The 25,307-nt window shown below is 43.9% G+C and overlaps 1 protein-coding gene across 2 annotated transcripts in view; it reads right to left on the bottom strand.

Annotated features, from left to right (window-relative positions):
- Positions 1–4,443: 4,443 nt before the first annotated feature.
- Positions 4,444–25,307, bottom strand: part of Ttc39b (tetratricopeptide repeat domain 39B) — a 99,372-nt gene continuing 78,508 nt past the window's right edge. For both annotated transcript variants that reach the window (XM_006975990.4, XM_042271363.2), the window contains 11 exons: positions 25,226–25,291; positions 24,089–24,197; positions 23,266–23,333; positions 23,120–23,179; positions 21,278–21,439; positions 19,878–19,969; positions 18,484–18,610; positions 15,737–15,845; positions 11,044–11,158; positions 9,053–9,169; positions 4,444–4,831 (listed from right to left, as the gene is read on the bottom strand). In XM_006975990.4, the coding sequence (XP_006976052.1) occupies positions 4,741–4,831; positions 9,053–9,169; positions 11,044–11,158; positions 15,737–15,845; positions 18,484–18,610; positions 19,878–19,969; positions 21,278–21,439; positions 23,120–23,179; positions 23,266–23,333; positions 24,089–24,197; positions 25,226–25,291 (1,116 nt within the window). In that variant the 3' untranslated portion in view covers positions 4,444–4,740. The remainder of the gene's footprint in view (positions 4,832–9,052; positions 9,170–11,043; positions 11,159–15,736; positions 15,846–18,483; positions 18,611–19,877; positions 19,970–21,277; positions 21,440–23,119; positions 23,180–23,265; positions 23,334–24,088; positions 24,198–25,225; positions 25,292–25,307) is intronic.

The raw sequence follows: 25,307 nt of genomic DNA on the forward strand, positions 1-25,307 counted from the left end.
AGTCCGTCTTCCTTGACGACAGAGTCTGATGTGCCCTTTACATTACACTTCAAGTTCAACACTCTAAAATAGTAAATGCTAACAGCAAATGTACAATTGATCAAGATACCAACTAGGGAGGCGGGGGGTCTAGAAATCTAATACATACAGTAAAATATGTAATTGGGCTGTGGGAGAGCAATTTGAAGAAACCATTCCACTCCTAAAAGGGCAAGAAAGCTTAGCCAATATGAATTGTTTTATATTACTTATCTATAGACCAATCTATTGATACATTAGATCTATCATTGTATCTAATAAAGAGGTGCCTAAAGAGATTAAAATTTGTATTTTTGTATATCATAATATACACACACTCAAAATACTCAGGCAACTGGAGGGCATAAAATATTTAAATTTCGAAAAATCATCTTCCATGTTATTCCTTAAATGGATAAATTATGCCAAATAATCTTTAAATAGTATGTTGGACTAGTGAAGAGGGTCAATGTTAGCTAGTTGATAATGTAAAAAAAGTATCACAAAGGGTTCACTAAATTTTTCAGAAATTATCTTATTCATGAAAGCTACCTAACAACTGTGACATGCAAAGATAGTTTATAAAATAAGACTAACCTAGCAATCTTAAAAATAAAGACTTTTAGATGGGCACACAAGGAATTCACAGGGGCATGAGGTGGGTAAGACCAACGTTCATCTGCCAAATACTCAGGAAGAATGAAAGTGTAAGGGCACTTAAAGAGCAAAAGCAAACCACTGAGAGATTTGAAACAAGACGATGTACCAGACCAGGAATGGGCAGTCACAGTGGACAGCAAGTGCACGCCAGAACGCCAGGGGGCAAGAGCCCAGGAAGCCTCTGAGAACCACTGCAGGCAAGAAGGAAGGTCCCACCGCCCATGGCCATTTCAGGAGTGGTGCAGCCACACTGGACAAGTGGCTAGAACACTTGACAGAGAAGGACTGAAGAAGTAATACATTCAACGGCTGAAAAGGACAAAATCGTGTTCTAAGACCCAGGCCTGATGAATCGCAAACGCTTAGGATTTCAGTCACCGAGCCTTATTAACTAATTTCAACTACCTGTTCCAGAACTGGTGATTCAGGAATACAAGGGATACATCAATGAGGAAGAGAGAAATAGGAAAACCAAAGTCTAGAGAATTAACTGGAATAATTCCAGAATCCATCTCTCCACTTGGTCATGAAGACCGTTTTTAAATTACTCACTGCCCAGGGAGTGGGGCTCTTCTCGAGAAGATAACAGACCTCACGGGGATGGATGAGACACAGAATCATGATGAGCACTAACAGCAGATGTGTTAGGGCCCATCACAACAGGATGACGGAGAAAGGACCGTGCACTTCTATATGAAGAGGGGCACTGGCTCTCTACCCTTCCACACCACAGGCTTTAAGCCCTGACCGAAACCTGCAGAATGGCCTGCCCTCCAATTCCATTAACCCAGCCACTCGACCAGGGAGGAACGACAGCCACCCAGTACTGCTGAACTTGCCCCTTCCCAAGGAGCTGGTGGGACTCTTGGGTTGCTCTAATGACTGCAGATTGTCCTTCACACCCAGGAATCTGGGATTTATGTCCCTGTAGCTCCTACCTACTGACTCCTCAGAAAGCCACTAAACTGTCTGCTCTGTTACTGGGGAACACATCTTACATGCAGGAAGAGCAAGTGTTCAAATACACATGGAGTTGGTGCAATTAACTGTTTCCTACTCACAAGGCTCTGACACACCACCTTTATATTTACATAGCACTGACTGGAACACCGCCTCCCTATGTAAGATGGACAGAGGCAGCTCTGCCAGTGTCTATACAAACCGTCATTAGAGACACCGGAACCCCAACCCACCACCTGTGCCTCTCCTAAAGATGATCAGATGAGTGCTGTTCCTAGGCACTTGCTCCTCACTGAACAGATTTTTAAAAGATGATGGATTCTTACAAACATCCTAAGAAACTGGTGCCGGTACAGTGAACATGACAGGAAACAGATAAATGTCTGTGGCATTGATTCTATTTCAGTGTTTATAAAGGCCCTAGATAGATAGATGCTCCACACTGCTGAAGAGAATATGAGTAATAAAAACAAGAAAACCACCAAACAAAATGACACAGGTGAATTTCTTTGATAATGTCAAAGTGGTCATTTAAAAAAAGACTCTCTACTTATGTGTATGGGTGTGTCTCTTCTATGTGAACATATGCCATGTCTCTTTGGGTGTCTACAGAGGCCAGAGGAGGGGTCAGATCTTCTGAAGTCACAGACCATTGAGAACTGCCTGCCATGGGCTCTGGCAGAGCAGCCCTGGTCCTCTGGGGAAGCAGGGAGTGTTCTTAACTGCTGAGCCACCTCGCCAGCCCCGGAAATAGGTGTTTACCTCAATTTTTCTTTTCATTTTATACCAGAATGGGAATTTGTTACAGACCATGAGCTCTGACAGTTTCTCACATAATATGGGTATATATTCTTTTTGCTTGTGTTTTCTTTTGGAGACATGGTTTCACTATGTAGCTCTGGCTGGCCTGGAACTCACTATGTAGATCAGGCCGGCCTCAAACTCAGAGATCTGCCTACCCCTGCCTCCCAAGTCCTGGGATTAAAGGAATGTGCCACCACACCCAACTATATTCTTTAATAATATGAATATATATATATGTTTTAAAAATAATGTTATTAAATCTCTTCTAAAGAATCTATAAACTCTTCTTCAAAATTATATATATAATTATCGAACATATTCCTATAATATCATAACAATTTATTTCCCCTTTTATCAGGAGCTAGTTGTATAATTCATATTAATGTGATATGGTATCTGCCCCCATGCTATCTGAAGGGATGGTCCTCTGACTCAAAGTGTATTAGTCATCTTCTTCAAGGAACTGCCTCACCGTTGGTCAAGAAATGGTTACTCAAGTAACAGGACACCAACGCCTGCCTGCTGAGCATGGGGAGTGCAGTGAGGAACAGCTGGTGCAGCGCCATGATCTGGGCTGAGCATGGGGAGTGCAGTGGGGAACAGCTGGTGCAGCGCCATGATCTGGGCCACACCAACGCCCGCCTGCTAAGCATGGGAAGTGCAGTGGGGAACAGCTGGTGCAGTGCCATGATCTGGCCGCTATCAGTGCTAAACGCATGAACATGAGGTTTCTGACCGCCCACACTCATCTCATGGGCCTGAGAGCCCAAAGACTCAGCTGGTTCTTTACAGGGACTGTGCTCATGCACAAAGCCGTAATCATCACCCACTCCCCAGCGCACAGAAAGCTACCAAAGGCACCATCGGACTGAGGCCTCAGAGCACGGAGTCTGCCTTGCCATTCCCACTGGAAAATCCAAGTCCTAGAAAAGGTAAGTTGTTTGCTTACATTGTTAACCATTCCCCAACAGAGAGGGACTCCTGACTACAATTCGGGGCTCCGCCTAGCGAAGGTGGAGCTGCCCATCATCCAGATAAGTAAACGGGGCAAAAACCCGGATTCATGGACTCACAAACTGTTTGTTTTTCCTCACTGGATGGAATCTGGCCCGTAGCTGTGATGACTACTATTGGTGGATTGGGGGGGGGGGGGGGGCACCTGAAAAAAACACTATGAAACATTCCAGATAGGAAGAATGTGAATGCAATGCTAAACATTGTTGAAAATACCTAATACACAGATTCATGGTTGTAAAACTCAAAGAGAGTTAAAGTCACCTGTCCTTTTTCTATTTCACAAGTGAGGAAGATATAGTGATTGACAGGTATAAGGACTCCAGAAAGGTCATCTGCTCACCAGTAGCAGAGCCTGGCTCTTCTAGCTCCATGCTCTAGCTCTGGTTCCTACTCAGAGAACCAAAACACAGCCCAGATGTTTAAAACAAAAAACAAACAAACAAACAAACAAAAAAAACCTATCAGCGCTGGCCCAGCCACATCCTAGTATAAAAATGACTGATATTTTACATATCATTTAAAGCAACAGGGATTTTTCCTTCCTATAAGAAAAGTAGTCATAGTCTATATGTCAGGCTTCAGCACTAAGGTTAGAGAGTTTTAAAATACAGCTTTTTCTTCCCATAGATACATAAGAAATGTGTCTATATGGCTGAATGCTATTACTGGATCAGATATGAGTACATTCAAATACAGGATAGTTTCTGAAAAATGCCACCATTTCAACCAGTGAGAAAGCAGAAAGCCGAGAACTTACAACTGCATCATCTTTCCTCATCCCTCAGGACCTCGGCTTCTCTCTTCCAGAACCTTCAGAAACCCATTGTTATATTATCTTAGATGTGATATTTATTTCTTCTCTAAGATTTAAATACTAAGCAATAAAATATCTCTGAAGTTTAAAGGACAAGCCAATCTAAAAATGGCTCTGCTTATAAAGCCATTTGCTACTTGAACAATATTAATTTTCACATTAAAAAAATAAATAATCTAGCTAGACTTTATTGTACCTGCCAGTCTTTTAAAAGACTTCGTCCCTCAATTGAAATCTAATGTGAAATTATTTTTAAAGGCAGAGTATAAGAATTTCTATACAATATTGAATGGCATTCCATTGGGGAAAATAGGTAGACCACCACTGAGCCACTCAGGTGACAGGAAGCACCTGACAACAGAGTTTCCTTTCTAAGTCAAAGGATCACAGCTCCACCTTGACTGATCTCCACAGCAAGAGTCCCTGTTAACTGGGGGATGCCAGCCTGTGCTTTCCCATCAATCCCATCAGTCTGAGGACGGCTTCCTCCAGAGATGAAGGGCTGCCTGGATTCTGAAATGTAGTCTGGACTCCAAGGAGTAGTCTTTGTAGTTGTTTCTGAAGACAATGAAGAATAAAATGGAACAGTCAGCACTTCTCTGTCTAGCAGGGCACCCCTCCCCTCCCCTACCCTACCCTACCCTCCCACTGCCCACCCCCACCCCCTTCTCTGCCACCCTCTGATCTCCAATTTACTTTCTTATTTTCACAAGTGTATCGGTGCAGATTCCTTCTGTGGGGCAAAGTGAACTGTGAGTCTGCATTCTAGGTTCCCAGAAGCTTCCCCGGTAGTGACTTAAAAGGTCATACTTTTGAGTTGTAACATTCTAATTACCAAAACATATCTATAGCAACGTCGTGAGGGCATGGCATATTTTGTTTGATTGCTAAATGGTTCAACTTCTATTTCTAGAGGAAAATGTTATGGCAGTTCATATAACACAATGATCATGAACAATCAACATTATTCAACTGAAGAAAAGAGCCTGGAAACCCACATGAAGCTGCTCTAATAAAGACAGCAGGGTGACCCTGTGACCCCAAAACCATTTATTCCAGTTCTCATACAGGTTATCAGTGGTTTCCTCACTAATGACTCGATTAGACCAGTGCCAGAAGGGACCACAAGAGGGGGGAGGGTGGAACACAGTGAGGGGGAGGGGGGAACTCAGTGAGAAGGGGGGGAGGGTAGAACACAGAGGTAGAGAAATTGCCCGGCACCCAGAGAATCTGGGGCCAATCCCCAGAACCATAGAAAAGAAAAGCAGGGAGCACAAAATCCAAAAATTACGTGAAAATCTGACTATAGTGCTTTCAATGATAATGGCCCATAGGCTCACAGGGAGCGGTACTATTAGGAGGTGTGGCTTGTTGGAGGAAGTGTGTCACTGAGGTTTCAAGATGCTCAAGCCGGGCCCAGTGTCTGCTGATCCAGATATAGGACTCTCAGCTCCCTCTCCAGCTCCATGTCTGTTTGCATGCCACCATGCTTCCTGCCATGACAATAATGGACTAAATCTCTGAACTGTAAGCCAGCTCCAATTAAATGTTTTCTTTTATAAGAGTTGCCATAGTCATGGTGTCTCTTCACAGCAACAGAAACCCTAACTAATACAATGATTTAAATCACTCATGTTGACCTCTCCTTGCTAAAATTGTTAGGAATTGGCAAAATGGATGAACCAGCTTCAATTTAGATCTCCTGGTTTCAAACCCTGACTTGGCAGACAGACAGCTGGTGGCTCCTTTGAAGTAGTGTTTCTATTTTTTTTTAAACACACTTTCTTGGTAACTGATGAGTGTTAGTATGACATATTGTTCACAGACTAAAATAAACCTCTTACTAAGATTTACCAAAGAACACCGGAGTATTTTCTCAATTTCTGGCCACTTTGAAAAGCCCATGCTACGAAGGGGAACGGCAGACAGACACGGTCCTCAAGTCATGGGAAGGTATGTTTGTTTGCCCTATCAGCACTGTCTGCTTAGTGGTGGCCTGGAGTGCTTTGCAGTGGTAAAGAGCTGTCTTTCCGCATCACCTGCTGCTCCGTCTGTACTAGTAGGGCTATGTTCCATCAGTCACTGTCTGAAGCAGCAGTATGCACAGTGCAGAGTGTCCCATAGCTTCCTCTGAAGATGCACAGTGCAGTGTCCCCATAGCTTCCTCTGAGGATGTACAGTGTCCCCATAGCTTCCTCTGAAGATGCACAGTGCAGAGTGTCCCCATAGCTTCCTCTGAAGATGCACAGTGCAGAGTGTTCCATAGCTTCCTCTGAAGATGCAGTGCAGTGTCCCCACAGCTTCCTCTGAAGGTGCACAGTGCAGTGTCCCCATAGCTTCCTCTGAAGATGCACAGTGTCCCCATAGCTTCCTCTGAGGATGCAGTGTCCCCATAGCTTCCTCTGAAGATGCACAGTGTCCCCACAGCTTCCTCTGAAGATGCACAGTGTCCCCATAGCTTCCTCTGAAGGTATAGTGTCCCCATAGCTTCCTTTGAAGGTGCACAGTGCACAGTGTCCCCATAGCTTCCTCTGAAGATGCACAGTGTCCCCATAGCTTCCTCTGAAGATGCACAGTGTCCCCATAGCTTCCTTTGAAGGTGCACAGTGCAGTGTCCCCACAGATTCCTGTGATTATGTACGGACACCACAGCCAAAACGTCAGCTGTCCTCATGTCCAACAAGTTAACCTTTTAAAGCAGCTTCTTCCTACACTGTCCATGTATCTTTTAGAAGAAACTTGGTGGCACCATGTCCCTAAAGCTTCTTCCCCTTTTACACTGTATTCACAGCAAACATGTCTACCACCTCACCACAGTCGCTGACTCCATTCCTCTCCTCATCTCCCTGTCAAGGTCACACATGACCGCTAGAGCTTTGGTCTTCTTATGTTGCTCAACTTCTTGGCGGCTGCACTCTTTAGCACCCACCCATTCTCACTACTTTCTAACTTCTGGGTTTTCATATTTGAACGCTTCTTAGCTGATAACCAGTTGTATGAGTTCAGAGATTTCATGTTGATTTCATCATTATTATTGGATGTGTATATGATGTATTGGTAGGGTACTCATGCCACAGAGCCTGTGAAGAGGTCAGAGGACTACTCTGGAGTTGGCTCTTTCCTTCTACCTTTATGTAGGTTCTGAGAACAGAACTCAGGTCTTCAGGTCTGTGGGCACGCTCTCGACTCTCTGAGCCATATGTTGTACTTAACCATTTGGAACAACCGTAAGTAAACCTTGACATATGTAGAAAAAATTAAACAGCAACAACTTGCTGTCCTCTTAACTCCACTTAGTCTCATTAAGATGTTTGACTTCAAATCTTACGGCTTAATCTCAAGACTAGAATGTTCCAGACACTGCACAAGACCTCCATCTCCTGCTCTGTAGCTTAACAACCTCAGGAATGATGGCTTTGAGCAGCTCTCTCTCTGTGCTGGAGACTGAGGTTTGTATCCATGTGACCCTGACTTTAGCACTGAACAAGCTGCATATCTCATCAGCTCACCCTGCCACCTCCAAGTATTATAGCTCTGAGATAGAATACTTTCTTCACAAAAACCCGTTGCTCTGAGTGTTCACCAGTCGGGAAAAAATTATCACTGTCCACCTACTAACCAAACTACAGCCACGTCTTGTGCAGGATGCTCCCTACACAGCCTCCCGGTGACTGATCTTTTCCAAACAAGGTAACTAATGCTGGTGTCGATTATCACCTCCTCCCAAGAATCTCAACTCCATTAACATCCAGGTGCCCCAGACAGACACTGGACATTTCATCAGACTACTCTCAATTCTTGGTATCTTCTTCGAGCTAACCCTGCAGAGCATTCCCTGCTGAGTTTACAGCAGCCTCTCCATGGCCTTCACTGTAACTGGCATAAGACAGGCATTCAGTAAATCTGAAGAAATAAACCAGAAATCAACTAAGCTATTTATGACCTACAAGTTTTGGCTTTGGTTTTTGGTTTTGTTTGCTGTCTGTTTTTGACACAAAGTCTCACTCTGTAGCCCAGGCTAGCCTCCCACTTGTGGCAATGGTGCCTGGGATTACAGTATGGATCACAAGTGTGAGCTACTACACTCAACGACCTGGAGTTTTTATGGCATTCTTTCTCCACTGCCCCAAGTGCTCCAGACAAACAGACTGCAGGGTTTTGCCTTGCTGAAGTGGGCCATGATCACAATCTGAGTCACTATCTAGCAGAAATGATGAGACACTAGAGCTACCATAGAAGGAAGGAAGGAATGCAGGGGGAGAGTCTCACACGATCAGAGGTTCTTGAAGGAAATGGCAGGTATGATTTATGTGACAATATCTGTTGGTCAGAAAATTATGACCCAAAGACCAGCTCTGGTCACACCCATTATTCATTTATCTTCCACACTACAGCCACTTACAATATATTAAGTGTAGTCAATAAACGCCTTACACTCTAAAACCAATACTCACTCTAAGGCCAAAATACCTTCTGCTTGGCCATTTGCAGAAAAGGCTGCTGACTCCCAATATAGAAGAGAAGAAGCTGAAGCTGGTCAGCTGGGTGCACACATAACATCTCTAGGTAGTCCCAGAGCGATGGACTGAGAGGCTCGAAATGGCACAGCTACAGGAAAAGCCCACGTGCAAAACCACACCCAAGTCAGCAAAAGCAGTCACGCTGACTTGCACTAACTAGCTCACTAGCGTCATGGAGTGCGATGTCACTGCTGCTGCTGCATTGGCTCTGATGTCTCCCACTCCACGTCACCAGGACAAAGTGACCGTCCATACTCACCTTGCAGTTTCTAGGGCCTTTATGGCCTTGTCAATTTCCCCTTGGCTTTTATACAAAAGTGCCAACTCAAACAGAGTGAATGGCACCAGATAGTGGTCATACTTCAGTAGCTTTTCACTAAAAGGGCAAATGAACATCAGTTAGGTCTTAACAGAACACAAAAAGTATCATCTGAAACACGTGTCATTCTTCATTTCCCAGACAACACTAAGACTATCACCAGAGGAAGGCCGCTGTCACACAGATATGGTACTTAACAGCCTATGGACTGAAGCATGCTTCCATACACTAATCTTTTGTTCCTTAATGAACGGCCAGCACTGGTGTGGCACTGCCTCTCAGGCAGATCAAGACACACAGAGACCTTCCAGATGAACCTCGAGAAGACCAGGGCATCTTCATGAGCACGTGACTCTAAATTCAGTGATAAGGAAGTCTCATTCGTTTTGTGTTTAACAAGGCATCAATTTCCTTTGTAGTTAAGTCTTAGAATTCTTCAAAACATCAATGACTCTGTGGCTGGGGGTTCTGTCTCAGCATCATTATGAAAACCAGAAGTTCAGGAAAAAGCCTGAGTAACAAACAGCCTTTTAAATCTAGAGCAAACTGTTTCTCTAGTTCTAACTGTAATGGATTTTCCGTTTTGGGTGGTGGCTAAGTACACAAAAATATATTGATTATTAAAAGCATAAAATCCAATGTGAAACCCCACAGCTTCCATTTTGAATGGCTACTCTGACTGTTCACTGACTTGCATAGTTTATGTGCCAGATTAACTTTAGTGTGTGATTTTTATTTTTATTTGTAACCTTTTAAATAAATGTATAACTTAAATAAATTTGTAACTTTTTAAATAAAGTTGAAAATAAATTAAACAATGATAGTAATCTATAGCTCAGCTTACCACGCTATAACCCAAACTACTCTTGGATGCCAAGAAGTAAGAGTAAGACAGCAAGACTAGTTGTGCTGAAGGCGCCCTGGGGTCTGCAGAGGGCCCGAGACGCTGAGCTCAATGGCCACACAGGAGATCAGGCCCAGTCCCATAGAAAGCAGGGGCTGGAGCTGAACCCCCTAAGCTCGGAAGGTAGACTCTGTCCCTTGGAGAAAGCAGATGAAAAGAAAGCCACTCACGGGTAAGAAACAAGACAGATGATGGCCTCCTTTTGCCTGCCCTTTTGACACCAAGAAAAAACAAAACACATCTCTTTGGAAATTAACAACAAACAGGCCGGGCCTCACAGAAATTTACAATTCAGATTTACATTGCTCAAGAGATCCAAAAACTGTTAAACAGGATATTAACATGGCAGTGGCTTTGGCAGAAGCCAAAGTAAGGGGAGTAGGAAAGAAAACTCTTCCATGATTTAACCCAAATGACTCCCTGTGAGAGTCAATATAACAAAGCAAGCAGTACACAGGTCACTGTGGTCACTGGCCCCTGAGCCTCAGGAAAACACCAATAAACTAGAACCGCATGGATAGTTCTTTAGTGTGTTCACCAAATACAGTAGATCATCTTATTTGGGAACTAGATACTGTGCCCTACATTCTCATAAACACTGTCGTGACAAAGGGCACTGTATGGCCTCCATCTTTGCAGGGTTTATAAAAACAATGAGCCAATGTTTAAAAACCAGGAGATCTGACATTAGATGCGGCTTCCAGTTCTTTATGAACAGTGGTAGGGTCCACCGTTACGGGGCCCACGTTGTGCAAAGCGCATAGTTAGGCCTTCAGTGAGAACTCCCAGCGGCCAGCGGTCCCCACAGGCCCTCGCCCTTGCTCCACCTCTCATCAGGGCAGCACTGTCCTGCTATAAAAGAGGATCGCCGTCCATATAGGAAACGGGTCATCTTTAAACCCTGAGCGGAAGTACATAAAGTCGCATTCCCTGCAGACCGTAGCTGTGTGCATGATACAGGCCTGGCACATCACTTTGTCCCAGAGAGTCCCCCGGAGCCACAACTCATCCCCAGGCTGGCTCTTACCTTTCCACAACGTGGTTGAAACAGAGCTCAGCTTGCAAGGGCCGCTGTAAGTTCTTGAGGCAGCATCCCTTCAGCAGTTTCACTAAGCACTCATCATCCACGGAGTCAGTCAAGTCTTAAGACAAGAGGCAGACAAAGGGTTTGAGAAAGGCATTGCTTTCTGTGGTGCCTGGGGTGAACGCCAGCCCCTCCTCTGTGAGGCAAACACTGAGCTGCCCTGCCAGCGCAAAATCCTTCCCAAAAGTCCTGATTGAGAGGAAGACTAACTGATGTTGGGTCTCAGGGGACCATTTAAAACTAAGTTTACTAGTCTATACTGTATCAAACAAAATGAAAACACTCGTTCAGAAGAACGCTGAATTTATTCATTTACACCATTCACTAAGGGAGACTTCACAGGCAGATTTTTCAGGTGGTCATAGGGAATTTTGCGGCCTTAGCTACAACAGGAAATCTGAACTCTAAATAAAGAATGAGCTTCATTAATTCTCTCAGAGGTAAAGGAGGAGGAACCAGGCTGTCTCCTCCTGTTGTTTTGGCTTCTAACTAGGCTGGCGTCCGCACAGGAGAGGATAGCACTTCCATATGGAGAAGCAGATGGCCTCCCACCCGTTGGAAATGCAGGAAGCAGACACCTCTCTTCCAGATCATTATGTTTACAACCTATCAATTCTCTCAGGTTATGTTCTTTTGGGGGAAAATTATGCCATGAAATGGTTCTGAAATACAGGAAAGGCACCTAAAGTCGCCTCAAACTTCCATGCTCCAGGAGAACGTCAAGGATTTCCTTTCCTTACTCAGGCTCCGGCCTTCTCCAGCTCAGTCTGGGTACATATTAAGCAGAGTGAACCACATGGTGTGGCGGCTAGCTGTCAAAGGTAGCCATGCCACGTGTTCCGTTCGTGAAGATTTTTCTGCTTTTTTTCTTTTGCAAGTGACAGGCAAAGAAGTCATTCCAAGACAGACTGCTAATTTACACGTCTCAGGCTGTGACAGCAGCGTGGAGGGGTGGTAAAGGGAACTGACTAGACCCTGGAAGTTTCCATAGTGCAAGTCTGATGCTTTGGGTTCAAGCCTCCGATCTCATCAGTGACACATGCTGGTGTTTCAGTTGGTAAACCTCACCTATGGGAGGTTAGTTAACAGTGCTACTCACCCAACTAGGAGAGACTCGGTTCACTTCAAGTGTTTAGACATACGAGACTCTCCTCTAACTGTCAAGTGCTGGAATGTCATGGGTCACGCACTAGGAAAACGGCAGATAACAACACCTCTAACCTTTCCTACGACTGACTTAGCCCCACCTTACCTTACACCCTCCACTCCTAACCCATTCTAGAGATGTCTGCTGAGAAGCAGGGCCGTCAGGCCCAAGTCCACAGCCAGGTCCACACTGGACGCTCCTTTTCAGTCTCAGCTCTGTACATTCTACGGAATTCTGAGAAGCAGATTTCTAATCGTTTGTGTTATGACAACATCTGCTTACTCAATGAATGATGATTCTGGAGGAGGCACAGACAACCACCTTTGAAAACCCAGGAAAGTCACTCTGTGGAGATCTTGAGTTAGTGTTGTGACAGAGGGGTTCATATTCCACATCTTCAACAAACCTCAGGAGCAAAGGCAGTTTCCTCTGCCCACGGCACACGCCTGTCACATGATCACTCCCCTGTATGATTTGCACTCTCGTGAAAGAGGAAGAGTTGAACAGTTTCCATTTTCCACTGGGGGGAAAAGATCACTGCAACAAGGCTGGCGAGCTGGCCTGTGGGTAAAGGCTCCTGCCAGTAAAGCCTGACCACCTGAGCTGGATCCCAAGAACCCACATGGTAGAAGGACACTACCAGTGTCCACAAAATGTCCTCTAACCTACACGCACACACGCGCGCGCGTGCGCGAGCACAGAGAGAAATAGATGACGTTGAGAACGTTTTTGTTTTTTAAATCACGGTAACAATGCCCACACTCACGTGCTGTCTACACGGAGCACTCCAGAAGCTCGCTTCAGTGTACCCAGAGGGAGACGTGACTGACCCGTGAAAAGCCGCCAGGCAGTCAGTCCTACCTTCCTTTATGCAGCTGACTCTACTTGCTGCAGAATGTCGCCACACACATTAACCGCAGCGACAGACAAAGTGGATCTGCTGCCAGCTTCCGGCTACATGATGAGTTTGGTGTGACTTCCAAAGAAAACAGGACAAAACTTCCCACCATGTGCCGACTGAGCGTGTCACCAAGTGCTCTTGCGTCCTGGCTGTGCCCTCTGGGTGGATGACCAACCTTCACTGACTACAGCCAGGCTCTACAGCAGGCCAACAGCACCCTCTCCCTCTGCTCTTTAACCACGCTAACCAACTGACCACCAGAACCACACTAACCAACTGAACACCAGAACCACGCTAACCAACTGAACACCAGAACCACGCTAACCAACTGAACACCAGAACCACATCTGATGTGCTGTCTAAGAATGGGCTGGGGTGGAAGCCCCACAATCTCAGGCTTAGAACGCCACTCAATTTTCCGATCACAGATTCTCCACCTCTCACTCCGAAGAATGGGAGCTTATTTACCAAGAGTCAGGAGTTTGGGGGCAGGGAAGATAATGTTCCTACATAAAACCATGGTCCTAAAAACCATTATAAACCTAACACGCAGTGAGGTCGAGGTGACCCTGACAATAAACCAGTAATTTTACCCAGGGGGAGAACAGGACAGGACGGTCAGCAGGCCTATGTCTCAGCTCATTTACCCACACTCGCTCGGGCCTCTCATCTGAAGACGCCGTGAGAGACAGAAACAGACAAGGCAGCGGTTTTGGTTTCTGAGCTTTTCACAAGTATGAGCGTAAGACGCAAACACGACTCCTTTAATCCTTTTTTCCCAGTCAATGGAGGGCAAAATAATCTGAGGGTAAAGAGTCTGTTCAGAGGAACACCCAACGGTGTTCGCAAACTCAAGACCCTTGATTGACAAGGGCTCCATTCTCGGGAGCTGGGAGGATGCAGGAGCACTCCAGACTGGGGTTCGTGCATGGAAGTTTATCCTGCTCAGTCCAACCCGTCTGTGTGTGTGTGGGGGGGGGGGGGGGAGGTGTAACAGAGGACTCCAGACCCGGGTTTGTGCATGGAAGTTTATCCTACTCAGTCCAACCCATCTGTGCAGGGGGAGGTGGGGGCCGTAACACAGGACGAAAGCTGGCTTTTTTTCTCGGGGAAACATCCTACAACTGTTTTCACATAACCCCCCAGAAATGTTTTCCTTTACTTTCCAGTTCTCACATAAACATCCATTCATCCATTTAATTTGTAAATATTCAGGCTTTAATCTAGAGAATTCTCATAAAGGCAAAAGCTATCTATAGTTAAATTCATTGAACTACAAGGAGCACTACTAAATTTGTTCAAAATTTTGAATTTTTGGAGAAGTCCATCTCATAAAATCTTATTCTAAAAAAAACCTGGTTTTTATTTTATGCATATGAGTATTCTGCCTGCATGCAATGTGTACCACCACATACACACCTGGTGACCATGGAGGCCAGCAGAGGAGGGCCAGGTCCCCTGAAAATGGAGTTACAGGCAGTTATAAGCTACCATATGGGTGGTGGAAATAGAACCTGGGTCCTCTGCAAGAGAGGCAAGTGTTCTTAACCACTGAGCCATCTCTCCAGTCCCTAAATCTTATTTTATTTTGATTTGGGGGGGGGGAGTTCAAGACAGGTCTCCTTGTGTGGCTCTGGCTGTCCTGGAACTCACTCTATAAACTCAGGATGGCCTCAAACTCATAGAGAGCCACCTGCCTCTGCCTCCCAAGTGCTGGGATTAAAGATGTGTGCCACCACCACCTGCTCTAAATCTTATTTTTAATATACTTCCATTTTATCTCAATTTCAAACTATGTGGTTGTATTGATTTCCACAAAAGAAAATCTTTTTCTTTTAACAATAATTTCACAATAAAATAGCAAAGATTATCTGTGTTAGATTGACTACTATTTAATTTTGTTTTATGTGTATCAGTGTTTTGCCTGCATGTATGTCTGTGCATCACATGTATGCCTGGTGGCCATGGAGTCCAGAAGAGGGCATAGAATGTATTGTGGGTCCGAACATAAAGCAATGGAACCACTCAAACCACAACACAGAGGTGCTAAAACATCCTGAGATTTAACTGTCCCCAGCCAGTGTTGAGAGGGAAGAACTTTAAGAGGGTGGTGATGAGTGCTGTGTGTCTCAGTCTCTCTCCATGTGATGCTTCTGCCATGCTACAAGGGCAGCAAGAAGCAGCTCCTCATCAGCTCTAACACCTTGATCCTGTACCTCCTAGTCTCCAGACCCGTGGAAAACACACTTTTTTCCTTCATAAATCACCTAGCCTATATTATTTTGCTATAGCAGCAGAAAGAGACTAAGGAAAAAAAAGCAGTTCCTTACAAAAATGCTAACTGATCCATCTTTAAACTGTCCCACAATGGCTGTGCCGTAACAGTGGAACCACATTCTATATGTTCTTCTGTGGCAGGCATCCATTCACTGGTGGATCAAAAAGTGTCATCCTCCCTTTATCTTGAAGACAACCACCCAGACACCAGCTCAAGTCTTGCTCTTGAGATGCACAGATCCACATGGGCAGATGTGCACCAGGGAGAGACTGGAGAGGAAACAGAGCCGAGACAAAGACTCTACACTTACTCTGATTTTGCAAAGCCTCCTCAGCCTTCTCCACAGTCACCAAGAGGTTTTCAGAAAGGTCCTTTCTTTTGCCCACTATTGAAAAGCCATTCCAGACGTACATCATCTCCTACGGAGGAAGGATAGAAGAAGAGCATAGGTGAGGTTGTCTGCTAAGGACTTCAACATGACAGTCAGGATCTTGTTCTAACCTTTCTTCATTTGTAATTTAGTGACATAATTTCCCCTGGGTTTACTATATGCCTTTTGTCTGTCAGGCTCTGGGTTAAGTGAGCATATATCTTATGCCCTTAGTAAAAATTCATCAATTCATTCAACAAACACACACTAATTATCTACCAGCATACAATTCTTTGGATAGAATATAGATACAGAAGTAAAATAATATTTAAAACTGACACTATGAACAATTTTGTTTAATGTAATTTTTTGTTGTTGCTTTTAAGTAAAGGGAAATATTTTAAAATGTCTGCTAGTTGTTTACATAAAGTGTTTCCAAGCATATCACTAGAAATGATCATTGGAATATTTATTTTACTGGGCTCAGGTTCTTTTATATCATTAAAAACATGTGTCGGCCCAGTAATGTGATCCAATATGCAGAAAACACGTTTGTTTAAAGGCCATATGGCTGAATGACAGCTCCTGAAATGTAAACTAATGACTTCTCCTTGCAGATTATATTTAATGGGCTAACAGATGAGAATTTTTTTTGGATCAAAAGCAAATGTGTTTTTGCTTGAAAATATTTTTCTAATGTCCAGATAGTGCAGTTCGTATTTTGAAGGGTATACGACGAGCATGAATTTTAAAATACGGCAGATATTGTTTGAGAATCCTCTTAGCCAGAGCAGCCATGGAAACGAAGCAGCAAATGATGGCGTCAGGCTTGCTTTACGGCAGTGGAAACCAAGAGCACAATTCAGTGATGACATTTTTAAACCGAGGATTTAAATTTTTTTTATGGATATAGTATTTGTCAAAGGAAGAAGCAAGCTTAGTTTGAATTTTTTTATGAAAAACAGGCTGTGGTAACATCCCTAGGTATAACCAATTCTAGTCAATTCTTCGTCACTGTGTACCCACCAACCTTCAGTGACTCAAACCGTGATAGAGGCCTAGATATTCCAGTGTCTAAGTATTAATGTAGACAAAGAAATGTAATGGGCCAGTAAAGTTTCTGGCAAGTTCTTTGACATAGAAAGTTCTTTGCCAATGCAAACCACCTGCTATCAATGAATGTGGAACAGGATTAAAGCCGCTTCGGGCATCGGCAGGCATCAACTGGGAGGGGTTTGCGGTCTATGCTGAGCACAGTCTTCCCGTTACTGTCTGTGCTCAGGACACAAGTGCAGGTCCACCACACTTCCATCCCACCCTGGCACTCTAATCTTCGGTTCTGTGGGAAACACCTGGGTCTAGGTGCTCGCTGCAGGCTAGCTCCTGTCTGAACTGTCGGGGCTATATTCTTATTCCTCTTAAAACACACGAAGAACTTCTGAGAGTCAGCAACAAAACAAAAATCACCCAGTGAAACTAAAGAAGGATATAAACAACAATGCAGAAAAAAACTAAAACTGATGAGCACACAAAGACACCCAAAAGTGTTAGCATAGAAATGCAAATTAAAAGAAGGATGTATTATCAGTCATTTGAATTGATACAGTATTGGGGGGGAGGGGATAAGAAATTTAACGTTATCTATCCAAACATTAACACATAGTCTTCAACTAAGAAATCCATTTCTTTGAAAACATTCCCAGAGAATTACATGTACATGTAAATGATGTTCGTTGTAACATGTCTATGACAATAAAAAAACTGGAGAATGCTACATAACTTTCAAAGGAGAATGATTAAAAGATCCCCCAAGTTACAAAAGGCTCACAGAACCAACCAAGAGGAGGACTGTGACACCAGAAACACTTTCCTGTGCCAAGGCCGGAGAGTCATGGCCGTGTGGCATATCCAACACTCTTAAAACAAGGCTTTGTTTTAAAAATCCGTCAAATTGTGTTTTCAAAGAGGCTCTGCCAAAACTGAGGTGATTAGGAAGGTTAGCTCAATCAGGACTGGGGCAGCTAGCAGCCCAGGGCCCCTCCGCCATGGAACACGCTAGTAGTCCAAAGGGAAGCTCCTCTCTGGTGGGAAAGCCATGCCCTACAAAAGGCTGCTGCGATGTTAAACGACGTGGCACAGCTCAGGGATGAGGTTCCCTCGCTTACAATTCCACATCAATACGGTGAAGTTTTGCTACATGGGTTAGACATATTTCAGGGGTGGGGAAGGCAGCTGGTTTGTGAAGGTCTCTTTCTGTAGTTCACTATGGAATGCAGCCCAAGCTGGCCTCAAATTTCAGCAATTCTCTGGCTCGGCGGCCCAGGGGCTAGGATTACAGGTAGAGCCGCCACGCCCAGATTAAACAAACTATATTCGTGAAAAATTCCACTTTAGTGAAGCCACCTTCTTCTCCGAAGTTCCAACTTCCTCATCTGAAACATGGAGCTGAGACTGCGATTTCCTTTCTGGTGAAAATCAAGTGACAGGATTTCTCACACTGTCTAGAACGTACTGGCCAATCAAAAAGCCTCAGGTGAAATTTTCAATTTTTAAAAATTAATTTATGTATAAATATACACTAGTTCTTCACTGAGCTCTAAGCTTCACAACCAAAGGTAAATATATTCCTTGATGCTCTCAGTAGTGAATTCATCTGTAGTGTGTAAACAGTGAAGAAAAGCAGGTACCAGGGCGGGCAGGACGAGCTTTCCTGGGGCCCCTGAGGAGGGTGAGTACCGACGGGCCTTCCTCACGGCGAATTTCTCAGTTGGTAGAGATTTCCCCGCGATCCTCTGCTTCAAGCCATCTACCTGTCTGTGAAGATCCCCAGGGAAAAGCCGGTGAGCACACATATTCACAACTGAGGTGTTTATCCTACATCACAGGCCAGTAGCAGCTGGGAACCTGTTCCAAATGCACCATTACTGGGCGCTACCCCAAACCTGAATCAGGAGTCCTAGGGTTGGGACCAGAATCTCAATTAGGTTGCACACTCAGGTAATATGAATGCAGCACAATTCCAGGAGAGCCACTAACTCACATATTTCCTGTTAGTCGGCTCAGCTAGTGACTCACAGTTGTCAAACACAGTGCAGGCTAATCTAGGTATAAAACCGTCCATTTCCATAGTAAGCAGAAAGGAGAGGAGTGTACACTAGTATATTTCCTGTTCTTCTTTACAGGTATTGCACAGATCTATAACATAATATGTCTCAGAAGACAGCCATCCATTTACGCAAATTTGAGATAGTGAACCAAGCATAGGTAATTTTGTAAATAATCATCTCAGGATTTAGTATTTTCAAAATTCTAAGGAACTTGAACTGGAAGATGTCTCAGTAAGAGTGCCGGCTGTGTAAGCGTGAAGAACTGAGCTCAAATCCTCAGATCCCAGGTTGGGTCACACATGTGCCTGTGACCCAGTCAAATGGGAAAGGGAAGACAGGGGACGTGAGGGTCACCGGGATCTGCCGGCCAACAGCCTGGCTCCAGATTCAGTGAGACCCTGTCTAGAGAGAATAAGGCAGAAAACAGTAGAGTGGAATTCCTAATGTCATCCTCTGTCCTCTGCACATGCCTGGGTGTGCATACACACTCCTACACATAATGCATACACGCATGCGCACACACACACACACAATCTAAGCACACGAAAATGAAACTAAAATGGAGAAAAACTATATGTTCATGGGGAAAGACTATATGTTTGGGGGGTCTCTTTCTTATGAATGCATTATCAAGGGAAAGGATTCCAAAAAAAATATCCAATTATATCACTGAAAGACTCAAATGGGGAGGAAAATAACCCCAGTGTGAAAAAGCAGGTGCAAAGCTCTGGTAATTAAGCCCTAATTCTAGAAAACAAGTATGACGGTATGTGTCCATGATTCCCAGACAGGCAAACACATCTCAAAGTCAGGCTGAAGAATGACATGCTGGCTCTCAGTTAAATTGTTACTCTAAGTGTGTCCATATCAGTGAGTAGAGAAATTAAAAACTACCGAGGTAGAGTGTGAAGGGAGAAAGTCAGATGTGTCTAACACCCCCAGGGTCCCTGAGACAGAAACAGTGTTGTGCTCACCTGAACAGAGCCACCACATTCTCATTAGTTGTCGCCACATCCTCCTCTGGAAGCATGCTCAAAATGGCAGCTTTCAAGAACACATATGTTGCCTTGAGGAAACACAGAGAAGGGGCTCACTAGAGGGCATGACATTTAACCTTGCCAACAGAAGTGACCTAGAAACCTTCCAGACCTCACGTTAAAAGGTATCAAGGTTAACAGTCTGTCTCAACGAGGTCCCAGCACTAAGAAGGGTAAGTGGATATGGGGCCCCACCCCTAACCAAGAATCTATTTGCAATTGATACCTGCTGGGAAAGAGCAAATCAGTTTTCTACAGTGGAGTATCACTGGGTATACTGACCACACTCCAGGGCAGGAGGTAGCCCCATGCCTAGGAGTAACTGGCAAACGTAAAACAAACTCCATGTTTTTGGTTTTTGTCTGTTTGGTTGGTTTTTGTTTTGTTTTTGTTGAATTTTTGTTTTGTTCTGAGATTTTTGTTTTATTGATCCTTTGTGTGTTTTGATTTTCATTTTTATGATTACGGGTTTGTTTTTTTAAAGAAAGGGGGAGAACATAAAGTAGGGTGGGCAGGGGGGATCTGGGAGGAGTTGAGGGAAGGGAAACATGATAAACGTACATTGTATAAATGAAGTTTTTAAATTAAAAAAAATGAAACAAACGCAGGCTTTAGCTCTCTGCTCTAGTGAAGTGCTGCAATGCTCTGATGGAGCTAATGGCATGGCTATAATCCCAGCACATGGGAAGCTTAGGTAGGAGGGTCGCCTCAAATTCAAGGTCAACCCAGGATTCATAGTGAGTTCCAGGCTAGCCTTGGCTACAAAGTGAAGTTCTGTCTCAAAAGACCAAAACAAAAACAAAAGGAAAAGGAAAAATAGGTGCTCTAATACATGTGCACAACTGTCAAAACTGATTAAAAATGTCAGAAACTATTTTAAAAAGTGTGTTTCAGATGACAGCAACACTTTTCAGTTTCGTTCCCCCATGACAGGACTGTGCCATCACAGGTGGGGAGTGGCCAGAACAGACAAAAGATGAGCTCTATCTCCCAATGTCTCAAAAGGGGCTCAGAATTAACTTTAAACATCACCAAATTTGGTCACAGGGTACTAAAAGTCTACAAAAATCATTGATATGAAAGACTATAAACCTACATGCAGTTTATCCTGGCAGTAACATGCCTTTGTTGGAGAGCACTTTGGGGGGTTTTTTAAGCCTGGAATGCTGAGGACAGGCCTGTGATTACATACCAGCTATTCACAGCCCACTTCCTCCTCCTCCAGTCTCTAAATTGAGAAAAGTGTCCATGCACATTCTTGAAAACTCAATCTTAAATGACAAACCACTGTGGCCATGTAGCAAACAGAAGACACTGAATAAAGCAGGACACTTTACCTTGGACCATTTACTCTCTTTGCAAAGTAGGTCTGAATAATAATACGCCTGCATCCAATTTTGTTGGTATATATAAATCCACATTAACTCCCAGTAACAGAGATGGTGAAACTGTTTCCACTCTTCTTGAACTGAAATGCATTTTCGAAACGTTTCTTGAGCCTATAAGTCAATTGCATAAAGCTCATCATCCAGACATTAGACAAGGATAATAACCTAATGGGAAAATACACAAAACACTTTGTACAGAAAGAACAGAATTAACACTCACTGAGCCACTCACTATGACACTATGTTCTCTTCCTCACATGTGATGGTACAGTTAGACTCTGCCATGTTACTTCAGTTTGTGAGGGAACCTTGTACTTTGTATCACAGGAATAGAAAAGCCCCTTTCCAAATGAGAGAGAAATGCCAATTCTTTCATAAAACACACACTATAACAGCATAAGAACCTCACTGGACAAAACATGCTTTAAATAAAATTCCAGGCACTGGGTAGGCAAAGAGAAGGCATTGCTGCCCACAAATCAGCAAAGGTTAAATGAGCCCTTATCAGAAAAACTGATAAAGATGTAACCAGGCAAATCAGAGAAAAGAATAAATAATCACTACACATTCACTAACAAATTCACAAACTGCTTAACTGAATTTGAAACTTGGGCTAGGAATGTAGCTGAGTGGCAAAACACTTGCCCGGAATACACAAGACCCTAGATTTGACAAACACAACAAAAAATAAGAGTAATAATAAAATTAAGTCAAAAATTCTTTTTTTACATTCATCACATGGGCAAAAAAATGATAGAACAGAGACTTCCAGATCTGACAAAGAGCACTAGAAATACAGATGCTCATGTTTAAAGAGTTATTAATTTTTATGTATATTTGTGAGTGCCTGCACCACGCAAGTATGTGCACCACACACATGCTTGGTGTCTACAGAAAGGGGCGTCAGATCCCTTGGACCTAGAGTTATAGGCAGATGTGAGCCACCAGATGTGGGTGCTGGGAACTGAACCTGCAAGAGCAGCAGGTGCGAACCACGGAGGCATCTCTCCGGTCTTTTTCTCATTTCTTTACAGAAGTTTATGTTGAAAGACTCTTAAGTATGAAAGGCAATTTGTCTGGATGACAAAGATGCAGGCGCCTTCTGACCCAGAATTCTGTAGGGATGGATCCGCACAGAAATGTACACGTGACAGTGGGCAGTGGCCAATCACAGTAAGTATAAATATCCATCTCATGAAAGGAAATACAGCCATCAGAATGAACAGAGGGAGACTTAAGTATACTGACCTGGAGGAAGATCTAGGTTTAATATAAACAGAAAAAACACTTGCTCTCATTTGTGTGGAAGGACATCATACATACACACACACACACACACACACACACACACACACACACACACACACACACACACACACACACTCTTCTCTTCTGCTTCAAGGGAATTAATCAACTAGTTCCTCTGACAAGGAACCAGAGCAGTTACATCATAGGTAAAAGAGAAGTTCCCAAATCAATGCAGAAATAGGTAATAGTCAAAGTTTTCTGAAACCCCTTAGATGGCCCATGTGTTATTTTACACATTCTTTTTAAAACTATGTTATACATTCTACCATGAACTATTATTTCATGTACTTTATATATAAACACGAATTGAGGAAAGTTACTAAATATGACAACATCTATGTAGAAGGTAAAAGCTTAGTTTTTCAGAACTACATGATCTATTTACTTTTCTAGTCCACACAGACAGAGTGACTTATGTTGAATGACGTGTGATGCCACCCCCACACAGACACTGCCCCCGGATAATCTTGCTATAATGACTACCTTCTCAACATTGCCCTTCAGCAGCTCGATTCGGGCATGATAGAACAGGATGAGCGAGCCCTGTGGAGAAAGGAAAGAGGACACTTCAGCAGACAATGGTGGCTGATGCGTCCTGGCCGAGACAGACACTGGAACAGTGAGCATACATTTGGGAACTGCTGCAGGAAGGGTGCGAGGAGACTCTCTGCTTCCACGACGTTCACTTCTCCTGTACCTAGAAAGTGAACAGACACGGCTTAGTGCTCAGGAAACACGGCACACACTTACGACCAACTCCCCAAATGTCACTGACACGCAACCAACACTCGCAGACAAGATGAAAGTGATTATTTTGCCTTTGTTTTCATCTGAGAAGCACATGATTTAAAGAGCTCCAGGGCACATAAACTCTTAAGAATGGAAGTGGCTATTTCAGATTCCCAGTGACTTTTCTACTTTTCAGGGCAATATTAACTTACTTCACTTCCAAATTTAACTTTATAAAAAAAAATTGCAAATCTAACACGAATGTGGTACAATTCAGCAGCCTAATTGATAAATCTTAATTGAGAATAGACTGTAACTCCAGGACCTGGGGATCCAATGCCCTCTTCTGGCCTCTGTGGTCACCAGGCCTTCACATGGTGCACAGACATACATGTAGACAAACCACTCATACACATAAAATACATACATACATAAATACAAGTAACTTTTTTTTTTTTCGAGACAGGGTCTCTCTGTGTAGCTTTGCACCTTTCCTGGAACTCACTTGGTAGCCCAGGCTGGCCTCGAACTCACAGAGATCCGCCTGGCTCTGCCTCCCGAGTGCTGGGATTAAAGGCGTGTGCCACCACCGCCCGGCAAGTAACTTTTCAAAATGTTCAGTGAGAACAACCAGTCAAGTGTCTCGGCCAAAGATGACTATGACAAATCTCACTATCTTCCAACTCAATCAATCAGAAGCCCACAGGGACTCCCAGCTCTCACCAAGAATAAGGGAGATGTAGGTATGAAAAGCCAGGATGGTAAGGCAACAGAGCGGGGACCGCATGCTGGTTCCTGACGCACCTTCCCGTAGCTGCAGAAGGCCCAGGTCCTGTGGAGAACAATTGCATCACAGAAAGAGAAAAATCTGACTGAAAAAAGAGTACATTTAGAAAATTTCACATGTCATTCCTATGTCCTGCCCTCCGTGTACTTTAGGGTTTCATTTTAATAATGGTACTACTTAAACAGAAACAAACTCCACATTTTAAACTGGCAGAAGGCAAACTGATGAATCCTTTTATAACTTTAGTTGTCCACATAACCCAGCCTGGAGTCACCTGAGAGGAAAGCTTACACTGAAGAACTGCCTAGTTCAGACTGGTCTGCTGGGGACCGTGCTGGATACAAAAAGAAAGCCCACTGTGGGCAGCACCAATCCCTAGGCAGGTGGTGTGGGGCCGTGTGAGAAAGCTAACTGAGCATGAGCCAATGAGCAAGCAATACAGCACGTCAGCAAACAGACTTCCCCACACTTCCTCCCTCCAGGTTCCTGCCTTCCCTCCATGTTGGACTGCAGCCTGGAAGTGTAGGTGAAATGGACCTTTCCCTCCCCTACACTGTATCTGGTCAGAGCAGCAGAGATCAAACTAATCTGTATCCATTAGTGATTCTAGAGAGAGGAATAAACTGCTCATTTCCAAGAAATACCGTATTTCTTTGATAAAATTAGCAATTCTGAGTGGGTGGGAACTTGTCTCAGTAGAGCCAGCCAGGGTTTCATCCCCAGCACCACAGAAAACCACACTGAGGTCCAAGCTTAGGCACTACGATGGGCAAGAACAAAGGATTCTATGCCTGTAGACCTGCCACCCAGTGGGGAGGGTGAGACAGGAACTCACTATCTATGGGAGTGAGCTCCATCAGAAAGATGAATAGATGATTCTGGAAGTTAGAAACACTTGAACCTCACTGGGAAAGTCTGAGGGAGCACTCTGTGAAAGAAGAGGTATTTATCTCAAACTTAAGACACCAGGCACTCTTGAAAGAACATCATTTACAAAGCTGTTGGGGAAGAGAACTCTACAAGAGAGAAAAGCAGAAATTTCTGTCAAAATTAAGACAAAATGTTGTTTGTACCCTGTTTCCAGAAAATCCAATAAATTCTAGCAATCTGATAACTCTTGCTGGTAAAAGAGACAGCATCTGTAACAGAAAATAG

Source organism: Peromyscus maniculatus, chromosome 2 (assembly GCF_049852395.1).
Source record: "Peromyscus maniculatus bairdii isolate BWxNUB_F1_BW_parent chromosome 2, HU_Pman_BW_mat_3.1, whole genome shotgun sequence".
NCBI lineage: Eukaryota > Metazoa > Chordata > Mammalia > Rodentia > Cricetidae > Peromyscus > Peromyscus maniculatus.